General features: G+C 50.1%; 1 protein-coding gene across 2 annotated transcripts; it reads left to right on the top strand.

Moving 5' to 3' along the window:
- Window positions 1-5,796: 5,796 nt before the first annotated feature.
- HAND1 (heart and neural crest derivatives expressed 1) lies at window positions 5,797-12,590 on the top strand. 2 transcript variants are annotated; one of them, XM_081899299.1, is made up of 2 exons: window positions 5,797-6,674; window positions 12,210-12,590. In XM_081899299.1, exons 1-2 carry the CDS (start codon window positions 6,039-6,041, stop codon window positions 12,306-12,308), a joined length of 735 nt encoding a protein of 244 aa, XP_081755425.1. In that variant the 5' UTR covers window positions 5,797-6,038; the 3' UTR covers window positions 12,309-12,590. The 2 variants fall into 2 exon arrangements, with proteins under 2 accessions (XP_081755425.1, XP_081755424.1); XM_081899298.1 differs by having other exon boundaries at window positions 12,207-12,590.
- The last annotated feature ends 4,490 nt before the right edge of the window (window positions 12,591-17,080 follow it).

Below are 17,080 nucleotides of genomic sequence, written 5' to 3'. Positions count from 1 at the left end.
ATCCCAGCGAAGGCGCTTCAGGATCGAGGTGTCCAGCTGCGTTCTGGAGCAGGCCCGTAACTGGGAGGAAATGAACTCCGTTCAGTTTACAGGACACACTTCCGAGTAAACATCATTAACATTGGGGATGTCACAATGTTTAAATGTTAGTGTTATTAACGCTTGAAGGCTTGTTCTAAGCCAGACACAGCGCTTGGTCTCGCAGAACCGGTAGGAGCGACAATACTTTGCATTTTACTTGGGGACGCAAAGTGCTCAAAGCGCTTCTTATTCACTGTCCGGATTGTCTTTAAAAGCCATGCCGTCAGGAAGATCAGAAGCCTGGTGTGATCAGGCTATGGCTACTGAGGTGAGAGTCACCTGGCTCATAGCTCAGTGTGTCTAAACACTTGCAGCGGATCCTAGGCGTGTCTACTCCAAAGTAAGCCCCCCCCGACCCCCAATTAAATAGGACTTATTTCCCAAATCATTGTGCGCAGGGCTACAGCCTTTCTGGTGGAAACTGATATAACCACGGCTGGGTGCGCTGATACGGGAGATCTTCTGCTCCAGGATGGATCTTCTGTTTCCAGCTACCCAGCGGCTGTATTAATTTTAGATTCAGGGCTAAAGAGAGCGGGTCCCTCTTTAAATCACAATGTGCGCCTATTACTTTGCTTGCTTCTCGTGGTCTTGTGGGAGGGGGCTCTTCAGAGAGGAAATGTTTTTACCTTACTGCAAAGGCCATAAACTAGCCCGGCTGCTGTCTTCCTGCTCATTCAGCTAAACTGGGCCAGGGCATTTGCGCCCAAGTTCTGCTCTTGTGGCACCACTTCCGTGCGTACACTTCCACTGACTTCTGTGCGAATCTGCAGCACCCAGAGCTGTTTCAGCGCCTCGCCATCTTAGTGGGAAGCGACCTAGAGGTGGAGGTGAGGCCCCTCTCACTGGGGGCTCCTTCTCAACCCTAGCGACCCTTTCAGCCACCAGTCCCCGGGCTACGCGTGGCTTTCCCTGACGGACCTTGGTCCCAGTCTCTCGCAGCTCCTTTCTCTTTAGCTGCAGGTCCTCCAAATCCCCTCTCCGTCCAGTAGCAAATGCTGCTGCTTTTGTACTTTCTGGCTCGACTGATAGAGGGCCTGGAGGGACTCAAGGCAGTTCTTTGGCCTCGACCGGGCTTCAGGGCTTTCGTGTAGAAAAGAGCTGGCGAAGCCCATTGCGCTCTGAAAGTGTGGAGGGAATGGCGGCTTCTAGAGAGAGCTCCTGAAATACTGGACCGTCCTCATGGGGAAAACCTTCCTTCTCAAATATGCTCCGATCCGGACCATCTGAGGACCATTGGCTGGCTTCTCAGCATACTGCCCATGTTCAAAGGCACTCTTACCTTTCCTCGTCATCACACCAAACGAAGTTGCAAACAGGTTCTGAGGCTGGATCCCGGTTGTGTGGTGAAGAATATTTTATTCTTCATTGCCGTTAATGTTGCTATCATCCAACTTGTGAAATTCACTATTCACTGCCGCAAGATGTGATAAGGACATAAAAAGAGTCCTTCCCACCAGATGCCTCTGGGAAGACTAGGAACAGGAGATGAGCACCCCCGCACACTCCCTCTTGGGATGCCCAGCAGCTGGTATTCAGAGGCCTCCTTCCTTTAATATTGGAGGTAGTAGAGCCAACAGCACTAAAAGCCATTGGGCATGGCCATTGGTTTAGGATGCAATCCTATGCACACTTAATGAGAGGTAGGTTTAATTAAACTCAATGGGGCTTGCCTAGACAGACACAGGACTGCAGTTAAAAGGTAAAGGTAAAGGGACCCCTGACCATTAGGTCCAGTCGTGACCGACTCTGGGGTTGCGGCGCTTATCTCGCTTTATTGGCCGAGGGAGCCGGCGTACAGCTTCCAGGTCATGTGGCCAGCATGACTAAGCCGCTTCTGGTGAACCAGAGCAGCACACGGAAATGCTGTTTACCTTCCCGCCAGAGTGGTACCTACTTGCACTTTGACATGCTTTCGAACTGCTAGGTTGGCAGGAGTAGGGACCGAGCAACGGGAGCTCACCCCGTCGCGGGGATTTGAACTGCCGACCTTCTGATCGGCAAGTCCGAGGCTCTGTGGTTTAACCCACATCGCCACCTAGGACTGCAGTTAGATGACTTTAAAAGAGGGGCTATAGGTTAGGCCTATCAAGGATTATTTGGCACAAGAAGAGTGTGCTTTGACTCATTCCAGATGCTGTATTGGGCCACAGGGAAGGACTGTGGGCTTCACAGAGGCTAAAAGGGACCAGGCTGATAGGGAACAAGGAGGGTTCGCCCATATAAACAAGCACATACACTTCTTATTGGATCTCCCCTGTTGCTACCCGCACCCCCAAATTCCAGTAGAAGGTGCCCAGAATCTCTTGAGGGTGGGTGAGGGAGGGTGGATCTGTGTCATCACAGATGCAGTCACCTCAGGAGCCACATGGCCCATCGTGCTGCCCACTCCTCACCATGCCCACTCCCTCCTTTGGCCATGCTGACTGGTGTTGAGGAGAGTTGGACTCCAACAACATTGAGAGGGCCAACAACATCAACGTCTCACATCAAATATAACTGATCGGTAGAAAGGAGTTTAGGATCTGAAAATAGAGATGATGGATGTGCTTTTGTAACTCAAGAAAAACTTTAATTAAAACAAAAAACATTGAGTGGGCCACAGTTTAGCCATCCTTGGATCACACAACGGATGGTGGTTGAGTGATGGACCATATTGTATAGAAGCAGGTTATATGTGGAAAACCCTATGCTTCTGGAGACAAGTGAGAGGATAAGGCTTTCAAGCTACTTTTGTGAGCCTCAGCCAGCACTGCCAGTCGCTGTGTCCAACAACACTCCTGGCCTAGAATTGTCTGACTGACCCCTGTTGGAGACAGAATGACCTGTTCTGGTCCCTAAAGGCAATTCCTTAGTTCTTCAGTGTCTTCGTCATCTAGAAACAATGGATTTAATGGGAAGTCACGGCAGCAACAACCTCCCAGACACCTTACTGTGATATTATTAAAAAGGTTTCTCATCATATTACCTCAGAAGGCAAAGTTCAGAAGGTTCCTCTGAAGCGCCTTTAGTGCTGAACCAGACAAAGACCCCCAGTTTCTTTGGTATTCCCTTTTTAAAAACACGGGAGACAAGGGGAAGAAATAAAACAGCACGTGCAAAAGTTTTCGGTCTTCGTGGTTCAACTGATAAGGTCCCATTTTGTGGTTTCCTCCAGTCATCCCTGTGACTTCATTCTCTCGAATATGGAGAGAAAAGAATTAAAAACGCAGAGAAGCGGCACACCCACCCATACGCACGGAATTTAGCTTACACACAAGAGAAATTCAGACAAGTTATCCATTTATTTCTTCCGCTCCAGACTGCTCAGAATGAAAATAAAATAAAAACGAAGGGAAGCGCCCTGGCCGCCCCAGGCCCGCTCCTCACAGCTGCCCCGCCCGCAAACCTAAAATGATGTTATTTGCTTCTTCCTCAAACCACACTGAGCTTTAAATGTCATTCTTACTTAGCGGCTATGGGTATGTTAACAGAAGCGGTATATTACGCAAAGCAATCCTAAGCAATGCAGTATGTTCACGAGGTTTAAGATCGCAGCCTTACATTATATAGGTCGACTCAAGTGTAAGCAGGTTTGACTCAGTCCCGTTGGAATTACTTAGGTCGGAGTGTGCCCACGCCCCATCTGGGCTCCCTCCGAGCCTTTGGGATGGCGCCGGCAAGTCAGGTGAAGACCAGGCCGAAGCTGTCTTCGCTGTCCTCCCTACCTCCGGATCACAGGAGGGCCGAGGTTGCCCCCGAGAAAAAGCATGGAGCCCTGTGGGTTACTTACATAGAAAAACATGAAATGCGCACATAGTTCCCAAACTCATATAGATGCGTGTATATATGTACACAAAATTTCATACTCCCTAGTGGGGAAACGGATCGCTCATATAATATTAACCACAAGGAAGACTGTGATCCAGATGGTCCAGAGATCTCCCACTCTCACCTTTACCCCCATCTTAAACGTGGTTTTTACTCCCATTCATTCCACTGCTGGCTGTAATCCGATACCTGTGTAAGCAAACTCCATTGAACCCTGCACAAGTGCCAATTTCCTGGGTGCCCAGTACCCATAAAATTCCCCATGAAGGGACCTGGATACCTACAAATTTCTGTGCCAGGGCCAAGCACGCTGCATGGCAATCTGGCACCTACGGTCGCGGGGCCACGTTGGCACTCCTGGAACCCTGCGGGTTTTGCTCGAGGAACCTTACAGAGGACCCGGCTGTCTATATTTTCCAATTATCCAGGGGGGATGTTCTCCTGCGCAAGCTCCAAACGTAACCACGGAAGCTGTTGGAAGAGAGCTTTCTGCCAGATCCTGACCTAAATTGCTTGGCCAGTAAATATCAGAGCAAGCGGTTTATAAATAACGCTTGAACTTCGGGCGACAGAAGTCAATGGGGACTGCCGATTCCCAACTAAGGTGCTTGCGAAACACGAAGATCTGCGGGCCTCTACCAAGCGCATAGCTGCTGGTAGGAAGTGATGGAATTCTGCCTATACACTTAGTACACGCATACATTCGTGGACACTGGGGGTGGCTTACAGCAACACAACATACCAATGACATAATGGACTATTTCTCAGGGGCGCGTGTGACCTTGGCACAGCCTTAACGCCGACATTTTAGGAAGCCTCCTTAGAAGGAGACGAGACCCACTGAGCTCTGTGGGGCCTCCTGCAAGGCCACAACCACTTAGATCTGGGTAGACTAGGGCTGCACTGCAGATACGCTTTGGATCGGACCACATGTCAAAGACAGGCACTCAGGGATCCTTATTCATTCATTGGTCCTCAAAATCTAGTCTTTTTTCCAAAGCAAAGTGTTTGGTGGTGGGTGCCGCTGGTCTGCCAGGGCTCCGACTCCGAGGGTGGTCCTAGAGCACCCTGGTTCTGGCTATATCTTGTCGTCGTTCTCAGCCGATCCGGATCAAAGCGATCTTGAATGCAGTTCTTCGGAAGCAATATCCAGGGAAACCAGCCGGGACTGCACTTCCAAGGAAACTTTTGCAGGGTTTATAAGGAGCGGAAAGTTTTCCTTCCCAAGCTCCTCCAACAGTAAATAGAGCTTCAGGGAGCAGGAACCTGCCTTAGAACCGGGGCCTGTTGCCAGCCCCGATCCCATGCCTGCTTTCTCAGAAGGAAGCCGCGCTACCTTCCGCGGTAGAGAAGTGCGCAACCTCAGGCGCGCTTTCAGAATAACTTCCGCGGGATTTCCTTCCAAGTAAAGGGCTGGGAGGGCGAATGTGGTTGTGCTCACAAACCCTGGCTCCGTGTGCTTGATGGTGGCACTCGGAAGAAATAACAACAGCCGTTTGGGTGAGGGGATCGCTGTGGTAGGTTGACCACTGAGAAAGCTGGACTGGATCCAGCAAGTCTCTTCTTAGGTGTGCCACTGAACTGAAGTGGGCAGACCATAGGGCCTGGGAGGCCAGGGTTCAAATGCCCACTGGGCCATGAAGCTCACCGGGTGACCTGGGGGACACGGTGTTTGAGGGAGCGGGGAGAACCACGCAGACCAGCTAGTAAGTTCCTTGGAGGAAAAAGTGGGCTGGGAATGCCATAAATAACCCCAAACTACAATACTGTTTCTATGCACCACGAATGTGGTCGAGGTCGACGCCTCTTGGGCAGGGGGGTGGGGAGGACTGACTGAGCCAGACTCCTTGCTCAGGGGCAAAACCACTCCGTCCCGGGTTCGCTTCCCTCCTTGCTTGTGTGCTTGTGCGTGCGTCTCTCTCTCTCCTCCCCTTCACCGCAGCGTGACATCAAAGAGCCCACCGCTGCATAAAGGCCGGCCGAGTTGCTGGCTGCAGAGCAGGAGGGCTGAGGCGAGCGCGGCAGAGAGGGAGCGCGCCGCTGGACCACGCAACTTGGACGGCGCGCCCGCAGCGTGGACGCCCCTCGGGGCCGAGCCTCCCATGGCTTCTTCGTAGCGCCGGAGACTCGGGGGTGCCGCCGTCGCCATGAACGTGGTGGGGGGCTACCAGGGCCACCCCCATCCCCACCACCACCCGCACCACGGCGCGCTGCTCCACCCCCACCACCCGCACCACGAGCCGTTCCTCTTCGGGCCGCCCGCGCCGCCGCCTCCGCCGGCCCCCGGCCGATGTTTCCCGCCGGCCGAGCGGCCCTTCGCGCAGGGCTGGTTGCTCAGCGCAGCCTCCGACCTCTCCCCGCCGCCTCCGCCTCCTCCCGAGTTGGTGTGCGCGGCAGCTGCGGCAGCGGCTGCAGCGGCCGCCGGGCTGGGCTCGTCGGCTTCGCCCGCCTCGTCGTACGGCGGCAGCCCGTCGGAGCTGGGCGGGCGGCTGAGCGCGGCGCGCCGTCGGGGTGCGTCTTCGTCGTCGGCGCCCGGAGCGCCTCGCAAGGAGCGCCGCCGCACCGAGAGCCTGAACAGCGCCTTCGCCGAGCTGCGCGAGTGCATCCCCAACGTGCCAGCCGACACCAAGCTATCCAAGATCAAGACGCTGCGCCTGGCCACCAGCTACATCGCCTACCTCATGGAGGTGCTGGCCAAGGACGGGCCGGCCGCCGAGGGCTTCAAGGCCGAGCTCAAGAAGGCCGAGCCCCGCGACGCCGCCAAGAGGAAGCGCGAGCAGCCGGTAAGGGCCCGCGCGAAGGCGCTCTGCGCGCGCTCAGAGGCGCCCTCCCCTCGAACGGGAGGAGCGGGGCAGAAAAGCGAGTCTCCTGGTTCCAGACGTAGCGGGATGAGTGGCGGCTCCCTATATAAGGGGTGGAAACAATACCTTTGTTTCTGCACAGGCTTTAGGGCAGCTGCACGGAGCGTAGCCATGGCCAAAACTTAGAGGCGCGGGGGCTAGCGGTGGGGAAGAGACTCTGCTCAATTCCAGGGAATTGCAACCCCTGCCCCTTCACCCTGGAGCTCAGCTGTCCCATAGCGGAGGGGAGGAAAAAGCACATTGGAGATTGTCTTCTCGGCCAGGTCTGACCACCTGAGCGAGCCTGATCCCGCTCCCGTGGGCTTCCGCTTCCGGAGAGTGGACCTCTCTGCCCCAGAACACGCGCCCCTTCCCCAATTCCAGGTCTTCGTCTCCGGGCCTGTCCCACATTAAACTTCAGGTAAGAGGCTCCTGTGAGGTAAAGGTGCTCCACTTAAAGAATAGCTATCCCAAACAAGCATCTGTTTTTCTCTGAGGCTGATTTCCTCGGTGGGGGGTACCTAGAGCAGAGGCCTGGACATCGCAGAGGGGTATGGAAGGAGCCCCACCCCTCCTGTGGGTAGAATTAGGCTGGCAGGCTATAGAGCCCCTCTGCTTGGTTTTTAAAAATGATTCCCGCCTGGCGCAAGAGTGAAGTGAGCTTGCTTTTTCTATGTGTGTTTTAAAGATGGTCGAGTAGTTTGTTGGATATCAAGCCCACTGACGTCTGCGGAAGTCCAAGTGAATAGGGTAAGGAAGGAAAGGGTCCTCCTTTAAGCAGAGTGGAGTGGATATTAGGGTGGCAAGCTGGGAAAAGCTGCATTTGCTGTGCGGTGGGTTTAGGAGATGAGAGATGAGATTTGGTGGCCTGGGTACTTAAATCAGAAGAACGCAAGAAGAGCCCTGCCGGATCAGACCCAAGGCCTCTCTTGTCCAGCATCCCTGTTTCTCGCCAGATGCCCCTGGAAAGCTTCCTCAAGCCGAGCAGGAGAGCAAAACAGCTCATTTTTGCTCTGGCTCCCCAGCGACTGGGATCTAGAGGCGTGCCAAGGAAAGCCTAGGCCTCTGGCCTTTGGATCTAAACGAGCCCTTCTGCACTGGTGTGTGGGGTGGGGGTTTCTTCTAGACTAAGCAACCAGCCTTCAAAGGAGGGCTGCGGGTTTGATACCCACTCAATCTGATGCCTTTTGTTCCACAAAACAAAGCTTCCCATACCCACCGCATCCCTTGGTGGACTCATCCTGCCGGTGGTGTCTGAATCAGAGCCATAAAGACTGTGTGGGCAAAAGCATTTGACCTGGGTCGGTGGATCTGCGCCCCCCCCCCCAACTGATGCTTTGCGCGCGAACTCTGTTGCATGGAATGCATTGCATGACATTTTAGCAAAACGCAGAATGGGACATTGTGGCAGGCAATATATTTCAGAAGAAGTAATGTGGGACTCTGGAGCCCCTCTCCGACCCCTTCCTAATGTGCCAACGGAGATCTCAGTCTCTCGGGGAAAGAAGGTCGATTATTTCACTGTACTGCATGGCTTCCGATCTTCATACGTTAACAGATCAGCACTCTAGGCAGGGGAAGGGGAATCGCTCGCTCCCCTGTTTCAAGACCGCGGGGGAATTGCTCCTAGGGATCGCTGAGCTATAGTCATGTCTAATAAGTAACCGTCTGTAACAAATGTTCCCTGCGTCCGCCCTGCAAGCGCCCTTTTTAAACTTGACTCTGGCCTAGGCCAAGCCTTTTGGCTTTGCTAACTATCTGCCCTCGGCCCCCTGTCGCGCAATCCCGGACATCGCGTGATTTAGGATGGCAGCCTTAGGCCTCCATCCATCCTTCACGCGTCTTTGGAAGCGTGCACTTGCACATACTTCTGAGTAGACAAGCGTGGGCTCGCGCTGCACGTGAGTCATTCGTTCTCTTGGTTTGACGGTGGAGGACAGAGCCAGGCTGAGCTGAGTGAGGGCGGTCATTCCTTGCAAGTGTTGTCCCCAGTTCTGCATTCTGCAAGACGTGCCCTTCCTTGACGAGAACTACTCCCTTGCACGGAACGTTCTTTGCCGGAGGCAGAATCGGAATCCGACCTTAGATGAATGAGCCATCCAAATGTCGTGTTGCGCCGCCTTTCTTTACACCCCGAAATAATATATATTAATTACTATGGTTAAAGGAAGCAGACCTAGAAGGAAAAGAATGGCGAAGGTTCCGACCGCGAGTTAAAGCGGTGAGATCGCCCGCAGCCATCTTCCTTCTTTTAGGTCAGATTAACCCCGGGTGCAGGTTTATTTATAAACATGCCTCGCTGCGAGAAAAGTGTTTGGAACTGCGCTTTCTGGAAAGTTAGAAGTGACTCGTCTATTGTGCTGTCCGAGGAATGTTCTTCTAGAATATCAATTTTGTTCTTCCGGCGTGAACGCATCTGAAACAACGCCATCCGCGCACAAAAGAGTTACATTGTTGCGCAAGCAACAGCAGACAAGCACTGACACACTAGTGTTGCCTCTCACAAGAGTATAATAATGGTGACAGTGGTTGCACAATGTGTATCCTGCAAGTGCAAATTACTCATTTGAACTGGAGTTTCTGCAAGATCCAACACAAGGCTTTTGCTAGCAGTCTGCTTTCTGCGCTGGCAGCATTACACCCTAGGAAGGTTTTCAGAAGTAGTAACATTTTCAAGGGGCAAATAGGGAGGGAAAGCCCTCAGCAGACTGTTGAGGCAGAAGCGGGAGGGAAATGGCATGGCATAGCTGGCTGGCAGGCAGGCATCTTGGACAGGAGGTGCAGCAGGCCCCGCTTGTTCTGATCCACAAGTTATCCTTTTGATTTCTATTCGCTGCCCTAGTGTTAAGCAGCTGCGTAAAGACATCGAGGCAACCCAACGTTATTTGCGGGCTGGTTGTGGAGTCGCAGGAGCTTCTTCCTGATTGCAAAAGCGGCGCTCTCCTCTTAAAACGTTGCCCAGGGTTGCCGGCGACTAACGTTTACTCAGAGCAGACTCACTGAAATTGATAGTCATAACTAACTGAAGCCAATTAGTTTCAATGGGTGTACTCCGAGTAAAAGTGCGTTCAGTAGTCAGCGGCTCAAAGCGCCTTCTCTTCACTCCGCAATTTGGCCATCGAAGACAGCTGCAAATTCTATGCAAGCTTCAATGGAAGTCCAATTGAACTCAGCGGCGCTTGCTTCTGAGTAGACACGCGCAGGATCTGGCGGTAGAAAAGGCCCAATACTTTTGGAAAGGGCGGCCGAAATGAAATGGCCAACTTTTCTTTTTATTCTCCCAGGCCAGGAACCGCATCCTTTTTGGAAGATCGGACTGCAACAAATAGTTTTTTAAAAAACCTGGTGGGGGAATATTTCCCACACCCCTGGAAAGATAGGGAAGATGCAGCGAAGCCTGTCAAATATTGCACCGCTACTTAAACACCCCACGTCCCTTTTAAAATGGCATGTAGCTCTCTTGGTCCAGTCCTCTCTAGGGAATTTCCGTTGATACCGGTCCTTTTTTTGGCGCCTCTTTCGCTAGTTTGCATAGTTTTTTTGTTCTGGGGCTCCAGAAGGCGGCATAACGCAAGAGATTGTTTCAAAATCCTCCAGGAGCGATGAAAGGCGCCGTGGCAACTCTCGACTTCATTTCCTCATCTCCTGTTCCCCTTTCTAGCGGGATTTGAAAATGCGCCACTGAATTGCCAGAGCTGTTTAGAACTGTTAAGGTCATTTGGCTGTGGGTTTTGGGGTGGGGTAGGGCGAGCAGAGAGAATTGTACACAATCTGGAAGGAAGGCGGGGGGGGATAATAATCCCGTATCTTCGCCGCTTTTGGCTGCAGTTGCTTCCCGCAAAAAAAAACTTCTCTGCGCAAAACCAAGGCGCAAGGAATAAATACGCACACGAGGTGAATTGGGACCGCTCCAAAATACGCCCTGGAAGAGTTTCCTCAACAGTACTGTAGTAGTCTTCCCCCCTTTTTCTTTTAATGGAAGCTTCTCCCCAATAAAATAGACCAGTAAGGGCTGGGGGGGCCCTGTTCTGCAGACCACAGGTTCCTGCTGCCAGCAGAATACAATCCACCCAAATCTCGACACCCCCCCCAAAAAAAGAAACTCTGTGAAATTGAACTGGAGCGAAGCTGGTTCGGCTGTCCTGAGGCTTCCATTTATTTATTTTGTATGCTAATAGATTTCTCTCTTGCTCTTCAATATAAATACATTCAGGCCACTTCAACCCACCCTTTTCTGGAAGTGTAAAAATGGAGGAGGGGGGGAATTGACCGTGAGACGTACTGCTCCTGCTTTTAAAGAGGCTCTGCGCTTCTTCTCCCTCTCTCAGTGACGGCGTTTGGCCGATCAGTTTTCGATACTGTTTCAATACAGAAAAGTATCAGGCCATAGAAACATTAATCGAATTCGATCTCTGATGCCATTATCATCATCATCATCATCATCATCATCATTCAAAATTTGTATTGCAATATAGTTCTCAATCTCAATTTCCTCCATTTCCCGTCCCGGTGTGGATTCCTCTCTCCACAGTTAAAAGAAAGCGCTTAATCAGTGAATTTAAAATAAAAAATAAAAAAAGGAAAAGGAAAAAGGAATTCATTCATCCATCTTTATTCCTTTGCGTTCGCTCTTGTTGAGCGGAGATAGAAGAGGAGCCAGATTTGAAAATAAATAATAACTAAATGACCGAGTTGCAAATACTTCCCAAGGGTAAATAAATTAGCATCTGCAAAGTTTATACTATTCAAGAGCCTGTATAAAACCCGCGATTTATTTATTCGGTCCCGTTTTTTTCGCGGAGCGGCCTCGGCAATTAAAAGACTCATAACCGGCATAATTTAGTAGAGGGCTCCGACGTATTTACCAAAACGCAGCCTCTTATATTTATAAAAGGGCTGCAAATAGAGACTGAAATTTATGGCCTTCCGCCTGATTATCTAATACTCATAAACAGATGAACAACTCCGGGGTCTTCTTTACAGCCTTCCGGGCGAAATTTACAAACAGTGGCCTCGTGGATGGCAGAAGGGCTCGCCATGCAAACGCCTTCCTTCCTTCCTTTACTGTACTCGCCTGGCTTTCTCTTCTGCCTTAGGCACGACCCCACCAAGACCAAGCGCTTTGCAAGCCCCTCCGTCGATTTTTTGTTGCAGAGGCAGGAGCTGGCGCCGCTTGCATCGCCTGCGAGGACTGTTAAGCGCGCTTCGCAGGGGCTACGTTGGGCCTTTTAGGGCAATCGATAGGATTAGTGGTAGGATCTACTTGTTAGGGACAGAGCACAGGAGGACCCAGGGGAGGCAGTCCAGGCGCCCTCCTAAAGCGTACTTTCTCAAGAGTAACACGCTTAGGATGACTCCCCTCTACATTTCCCTGTTTTCTTTTCTTCTGGTGATGATGATTAATGCGTAATGGAGATTCATTCCCTCCTGGTTTTTTTTTCCCCTCTTTCCTCCCCTCCCCTCTCCCCCTTGCAGCAGACCGAGGGCTATTCTCACGCTTTAGGCCACGGAGAAAAACGGCTTAAGGGCAGGACTGGCTGGCCTCAGCAGGTCTGGGCGCTGGAACTGAATCAATGAATGAAACCAGGAACCGTTTCCAGAGAACCGGCTCCACCAAGGTGGCTGGGAAGAGGACTGCGCGCGCGCCCAGGATGGGGGACCCTGTTCTCCCTGGTTGGTCTCTGCCCCATCCCTCGCCCACCCCAAATCCCCAACACTCAGAAGGAGAGAGAGAGAGAAATCGTCCGCGACCCGCTTTTTTTGTTTGTTTCCGTCTGCTGATCCGCCCTCCCCTTCGCAGCCTTGGAGCGGGGAGCCGGCAGCCGCCTCAGTGAGGACGAGGATCATGTGCAATGTGGAGGCTGCCTGAGAACGGAAAACTCCCCCTTCCCTGAAGCCAGTAACTCGCTGGCTTGAAAGCCCGGCGAGGACCTGGACGTTAAACGATGGACCGTCTGCGCCGTCGGAAGTCAGGCAGGAAGAAGCCTTGCCGGAAACCCGCGCGGGATATCGCGTCGTCTAATGTTGCTTTTGAATGTCTCATGGAACCAGGGTGCCACAGATGTAGATGTATATATATATAGCTATATCACGCGGGATTGTGTGCGGACCTGAAAGGGATCTTGTGTTGCACAAAAGAAGGTGGAAGGCCCGCCAGCCGATCTTGACTTGAGAGTGATTTCCATTTGCTGTCAAGCCATTGCTGAAGGGGGGGAGTGGGAGGGGGGAGGAGGAGAAGAGAGGTTGATAATCCGATTTCGTCACAATTTAGGCTGCAGCCCGAAACATCCTGTTCTTCGTGAGGATCCCATCGAACAGGAGGAGAGCTGCTTCGAAGTACACCACTCTATTAACGCCAGGCCACTCCTGAGGCAACAACTTTCTTTCTGCATGTCAGCGTGCGGATCGGAGCCTTTGCTTCCTTTTCAAAATCTATAGGCTCCCCCACCCTAGCGCCCTAGCAGGGCTGTAGCCGGAAACCTGAGCACATAAATGGATTTGCTCGGGAGTAAATCCCACAGCTAGGAATGGGATTTCTTCCTGACAAGGATGGAAGGATGCAGATAAGAGCTGGAGGAGTTGAATCCCACCTTTGGACACGATCCAGCCCACCTTAAGACCCCGCCAAATTGGATTTCCAAACTCTTGGCTTGGGCTGGACCCATCCCTCGGATTTCAGTGGGGCCAGCTATGCGGTCCTCAAGGGGCTTATTCCAAAACCGTAACCCGCCCTCCCCATCGGAGTCCATGAAGCTCCTTCAATAAACCACCTGTGGGTGTAGCGGGGAGGGGTAGCTGCCCCTCTATCAATAAAAATCAATAAAAATACAAAAGGCCTGCCCCCCCCCCCAATCCTTGCTATGCCCATGAAACCACCTGAGTCAATAAACCACATTGAAGATCACAGCCTGCAATTCTAAGCAGAGCCAAAACTTTCAGGTCCAGTTTTCAGAAATGGAAGGAGGCTCGCTTTGGCTGTAACCCGGCTGCTTTCTTCTGTCTCTGTGTCCTAGGTTTACATTTCCTCTGCTTTCATCCCCTCTCCTCCCCAGTTAAAAGAGAATCCAGTTCAGAAAGAAAGATGCAAAGTGAAACAACGAGACCCCCAATCTGCTCCTCCTGTTGTAAATGCACTGTCGCCTGCCTGCCTGCCTGGCCTGGGACCCAATATTGCCCGTGGTGGGTGGGGGGATTGGCCCTGCACTCTAGAGACACTCCCCCCTACAGACGTGCATGAGCTTTCCATACCTTCCACCCACCACCACTTCACTCATTCCCTGCACCCCCCAAGTTTGGGGGATTGGTTCCTCCTGCACTTGCGGGGGAGGGGAATACTGGGCATGATCCAGCTACAATTAAGCACCATTTAAAAGGTCGCCTGGTTTCTGCCGGAGAAAGTTCAGCACATGGTGATCCCCTGCATTGAAACCAGTGATTCGCAAGGATGCTTCCCTGTGGCAGGCTTGTGTGTTGTGCCTAGTGTCGTTATTTGTTTCGATGTAAATAAACACAAGGTCTCCCCCTCCCACCATGTCTCTCCTCTCCCAACATCGTTGATTCCATTTCATATTTTTGTTTGGATGTATTTAAACTACCTAAATGGATGCATTTTATACATTTCCTGTACCGGGTTTTCTACCTCAAATCTGTATGACCACTTGCGAAGAGAACAGGTTTGCCTTGCCAAATATTTATGCGGATTTAAAGAATAATAATAATAATATTAATAATAAAGAAAAGCTTTATGAAGATTTTGCTTTCCTTAAGACCATCACTCCCTAAAGTCAGACGGATTCCTTGTCTAATCAAGCTGAAACAGAGTGCAAAGTCCTCTCCGTTTGAGTTTGGAAACTTATTTTCCTGTTTGTGCTAATGGGAAAACAGCAGTGAGGGAGGAAGTATGAAATTTGCAAGAACAGAACTTGATTAGCAACAGGGAAATAAATAGTGGGGATATGATCCAGCGTTAAGCCCTACTGGTTTATATTTATATTTTTTATAAAGACTGAAAATTTCTGTCTAGAATCTTGTTTGCATCCATGGATTCCCTAGGTGACTGACTACTGTCAACCACCCTGTGCCTAGGAGAGATATAGCACAGGGCGGGCGTTCAAATAAATAGGGTGTCAATCATATTTATACGAGAACAGAAATAACATGAACTTATTTTAAATATACATCATATTTTGAGAAAGCTCTATATTTATTGATATTGCTAGTTGCTGGTGCTGTGTCATAAACATATATGATTTAATGCTACAGAGAAAAAATGTTTATAGTTGTGGTAGTTGCTTGAGAGCTTGCAGACCCAACAGAGATTTTAAAAATAAATAAATAAAAGTCTTAGCACTGGGCAGGCAGACACAGACCATGATTCACAGCCCCATTAAATGTTAGTACATGGATTCTAGACAGTTGTGCCTTGATGCTAAGCACCTTGATTTGGAAGAATTTATCTGAAATCACCAGAACTTGCATTCAAGTAAACATGGGACATGATTCAACCAAAGTGAGAAGGTTTTGGCCCCTTACCAAATTCAGTAGGAGAGTTAAGCACGGATTTGAATGTTTCCAAGTGAAATCAAGGGGATGTCGGAAGAGAGTTTAGTTGGAGATTTAAGTGTGTGCTTCACATTCCTGGTGGAATTAATTGCTGTTAAAAATGTTTATAAGCTTTTCAGTTTTACAAGTAACGGGATACCAACATTTACGTCGTCCTCCCCTCTATTCTCAGCTGTCACTCCCCTACAGTGTCAGAAATGATGAAAGTTAGTTTATTGAAAATCGTTGCTGATACCAAGTTTAAGCAATCTTTAAAAAATAAAAAAGAGGAAGAGTTTAAGCATGTATCTGCCATTGAAATAAATGGGATTTAAAAGTTGCCCCCTCTTAGATGTATAGTGTGTTTAGTATACACATTGAGATACCTCAGTGTACTGACTTGGTATACATGAGCAGCATGCACATTATGGGCACTTTAATATGTTTCTCCATAGCATTTGTGGAGTGTACACATTATTTAACAGTGTTTGTGTTTTAACTGAAATGCAGATGCCTAATATGGATGCAGAGGCACAGCTGTTATGGGGAAGAAGGGCCCAAAGAGTTAATCTGTCCCACTTCATTCTACACATCCCCCTCTTCTTGGTGAGGACTCCATTAGTGCTAATGTGGCAAATCAAAAGGAAATATTCATTGTGAATTTCAAAAGAAAGGACAACACAGCATAGTTCTCTTCTCCCCCGCTCTTCAAGGCTTAGGCCTAGGAGAAAGAGCAAAAAGACGACAGATCTTAATGAAAGACTATTGCATCAGGACTATTGTGCACGCACAGATTTTGACAAACATTCAGAACTGGCACCAGAGAACAGGTGTACCATTTTAGAGCCCAAGTCTACCAGATTGGGTAGACTTGGTCTGAGAAACTTTTCTAGCAGGTCTACTTTACTGTTACAGATAGGTAGCCGTGTTGGTCTGTGTATCTGAAGAAGTGTGCATGCACACGAAAGCTCATACCAAGAACTAACTTAGTTGGTCTTTAAGGTGCTACTGGAAGGATTTTTTTTTTTTTTTTTACTTTACTGTTGTTTCTCAGTGGGTAGACCTGCTGTCCTGCTGATTTCTTCTCCCTGTAGTTGAAACCTTTCAATTCTCACTCCCCACCCCCCTCCAATTAATTGCTCAGCTACTTCACATTTCCCTTAATTAAAAAACAAAAGCACGACAAAACTGGACAACAGCACTTGATTACATTGTGGTTATTGCCCCCCTTTCCTCAGAAGAAAGGGTATTAAACTTTGCTATTTTGCAGGTCTATCATAACCTCTAGCCCTGTCCAACAGGGATAAGTTAATGATGGTCTTTATCTGCATTGGTACAGGCAGGACATTGAAAACCAATGTTGTTTAAATGTAAACATTGTAAAAACAATGTTTACAAACTCAGGGGAAGAAAAGAACATGTGGGAAAGGGTATGAAATTAGATCTGAATTAGATAATGGTCTTTGCGGACACCAGTGTTGCTGTTGCTTACCTAGTTGGGGCAGGGATGAGGCTGGGTGGGGATGAGGTTGGGGCTTTGAGAGACCAGATAGACTCTCTTTTGGTGGTTCCAGGTGCCTCCACCCAGGCAGCCCCATCAAGGTAAACAGCAGAAACAGTGGCGTCAAAAGGGGAGCTCCATTCTACCATGTGTGCTGCTACTGCTATTCTAAAAGCCTGGATTTCTGAGTAGTTTTTCATGAGGCAGCAATCACTTCTCCACCAAGGAAGGAAGCTTCAGCATGAATCAGGAAGTTCATTCATTGGGTGTGTCACTTGGGAATGCCTTTGACTAATTGCCTAGCCCT

The sequence above is a fragment of the Podarcis melisellensis genome (assembly GCF_964234715.1).
Source record: "Podarcis melisellensis genome assembly, chromosome: 2".
NCBI lineage: Eukaryota > Metazoa > Chordata > Lepidosauria > Squamata > Lacertidae > Podarcis > Podarcis melisellensis.
Note: the sequence above shows the minus strand (reverse complement) of the source record. Positions and strands in the feature narration are given on the sequence as shown.

What these genes read in the sequence shown, in the direction of transcription:
- HAND1 (XM_081899298.1), top strand. Translation starts at nt 6,039, where the DNA reads ATGAACGTGGTGGGGGGCTACCAGGGCCACCCCCATCCCCACCACCAC. An exon ending in AGAGGAAGCGCGAGCAGCCG is followed by an intron (nt 6,675 to 12,206) that starts GTAAGGGCCCGC and finishes TCCCCCTTGCAG; the next exon opens with CAGACCGAGGGCTATTCTCA.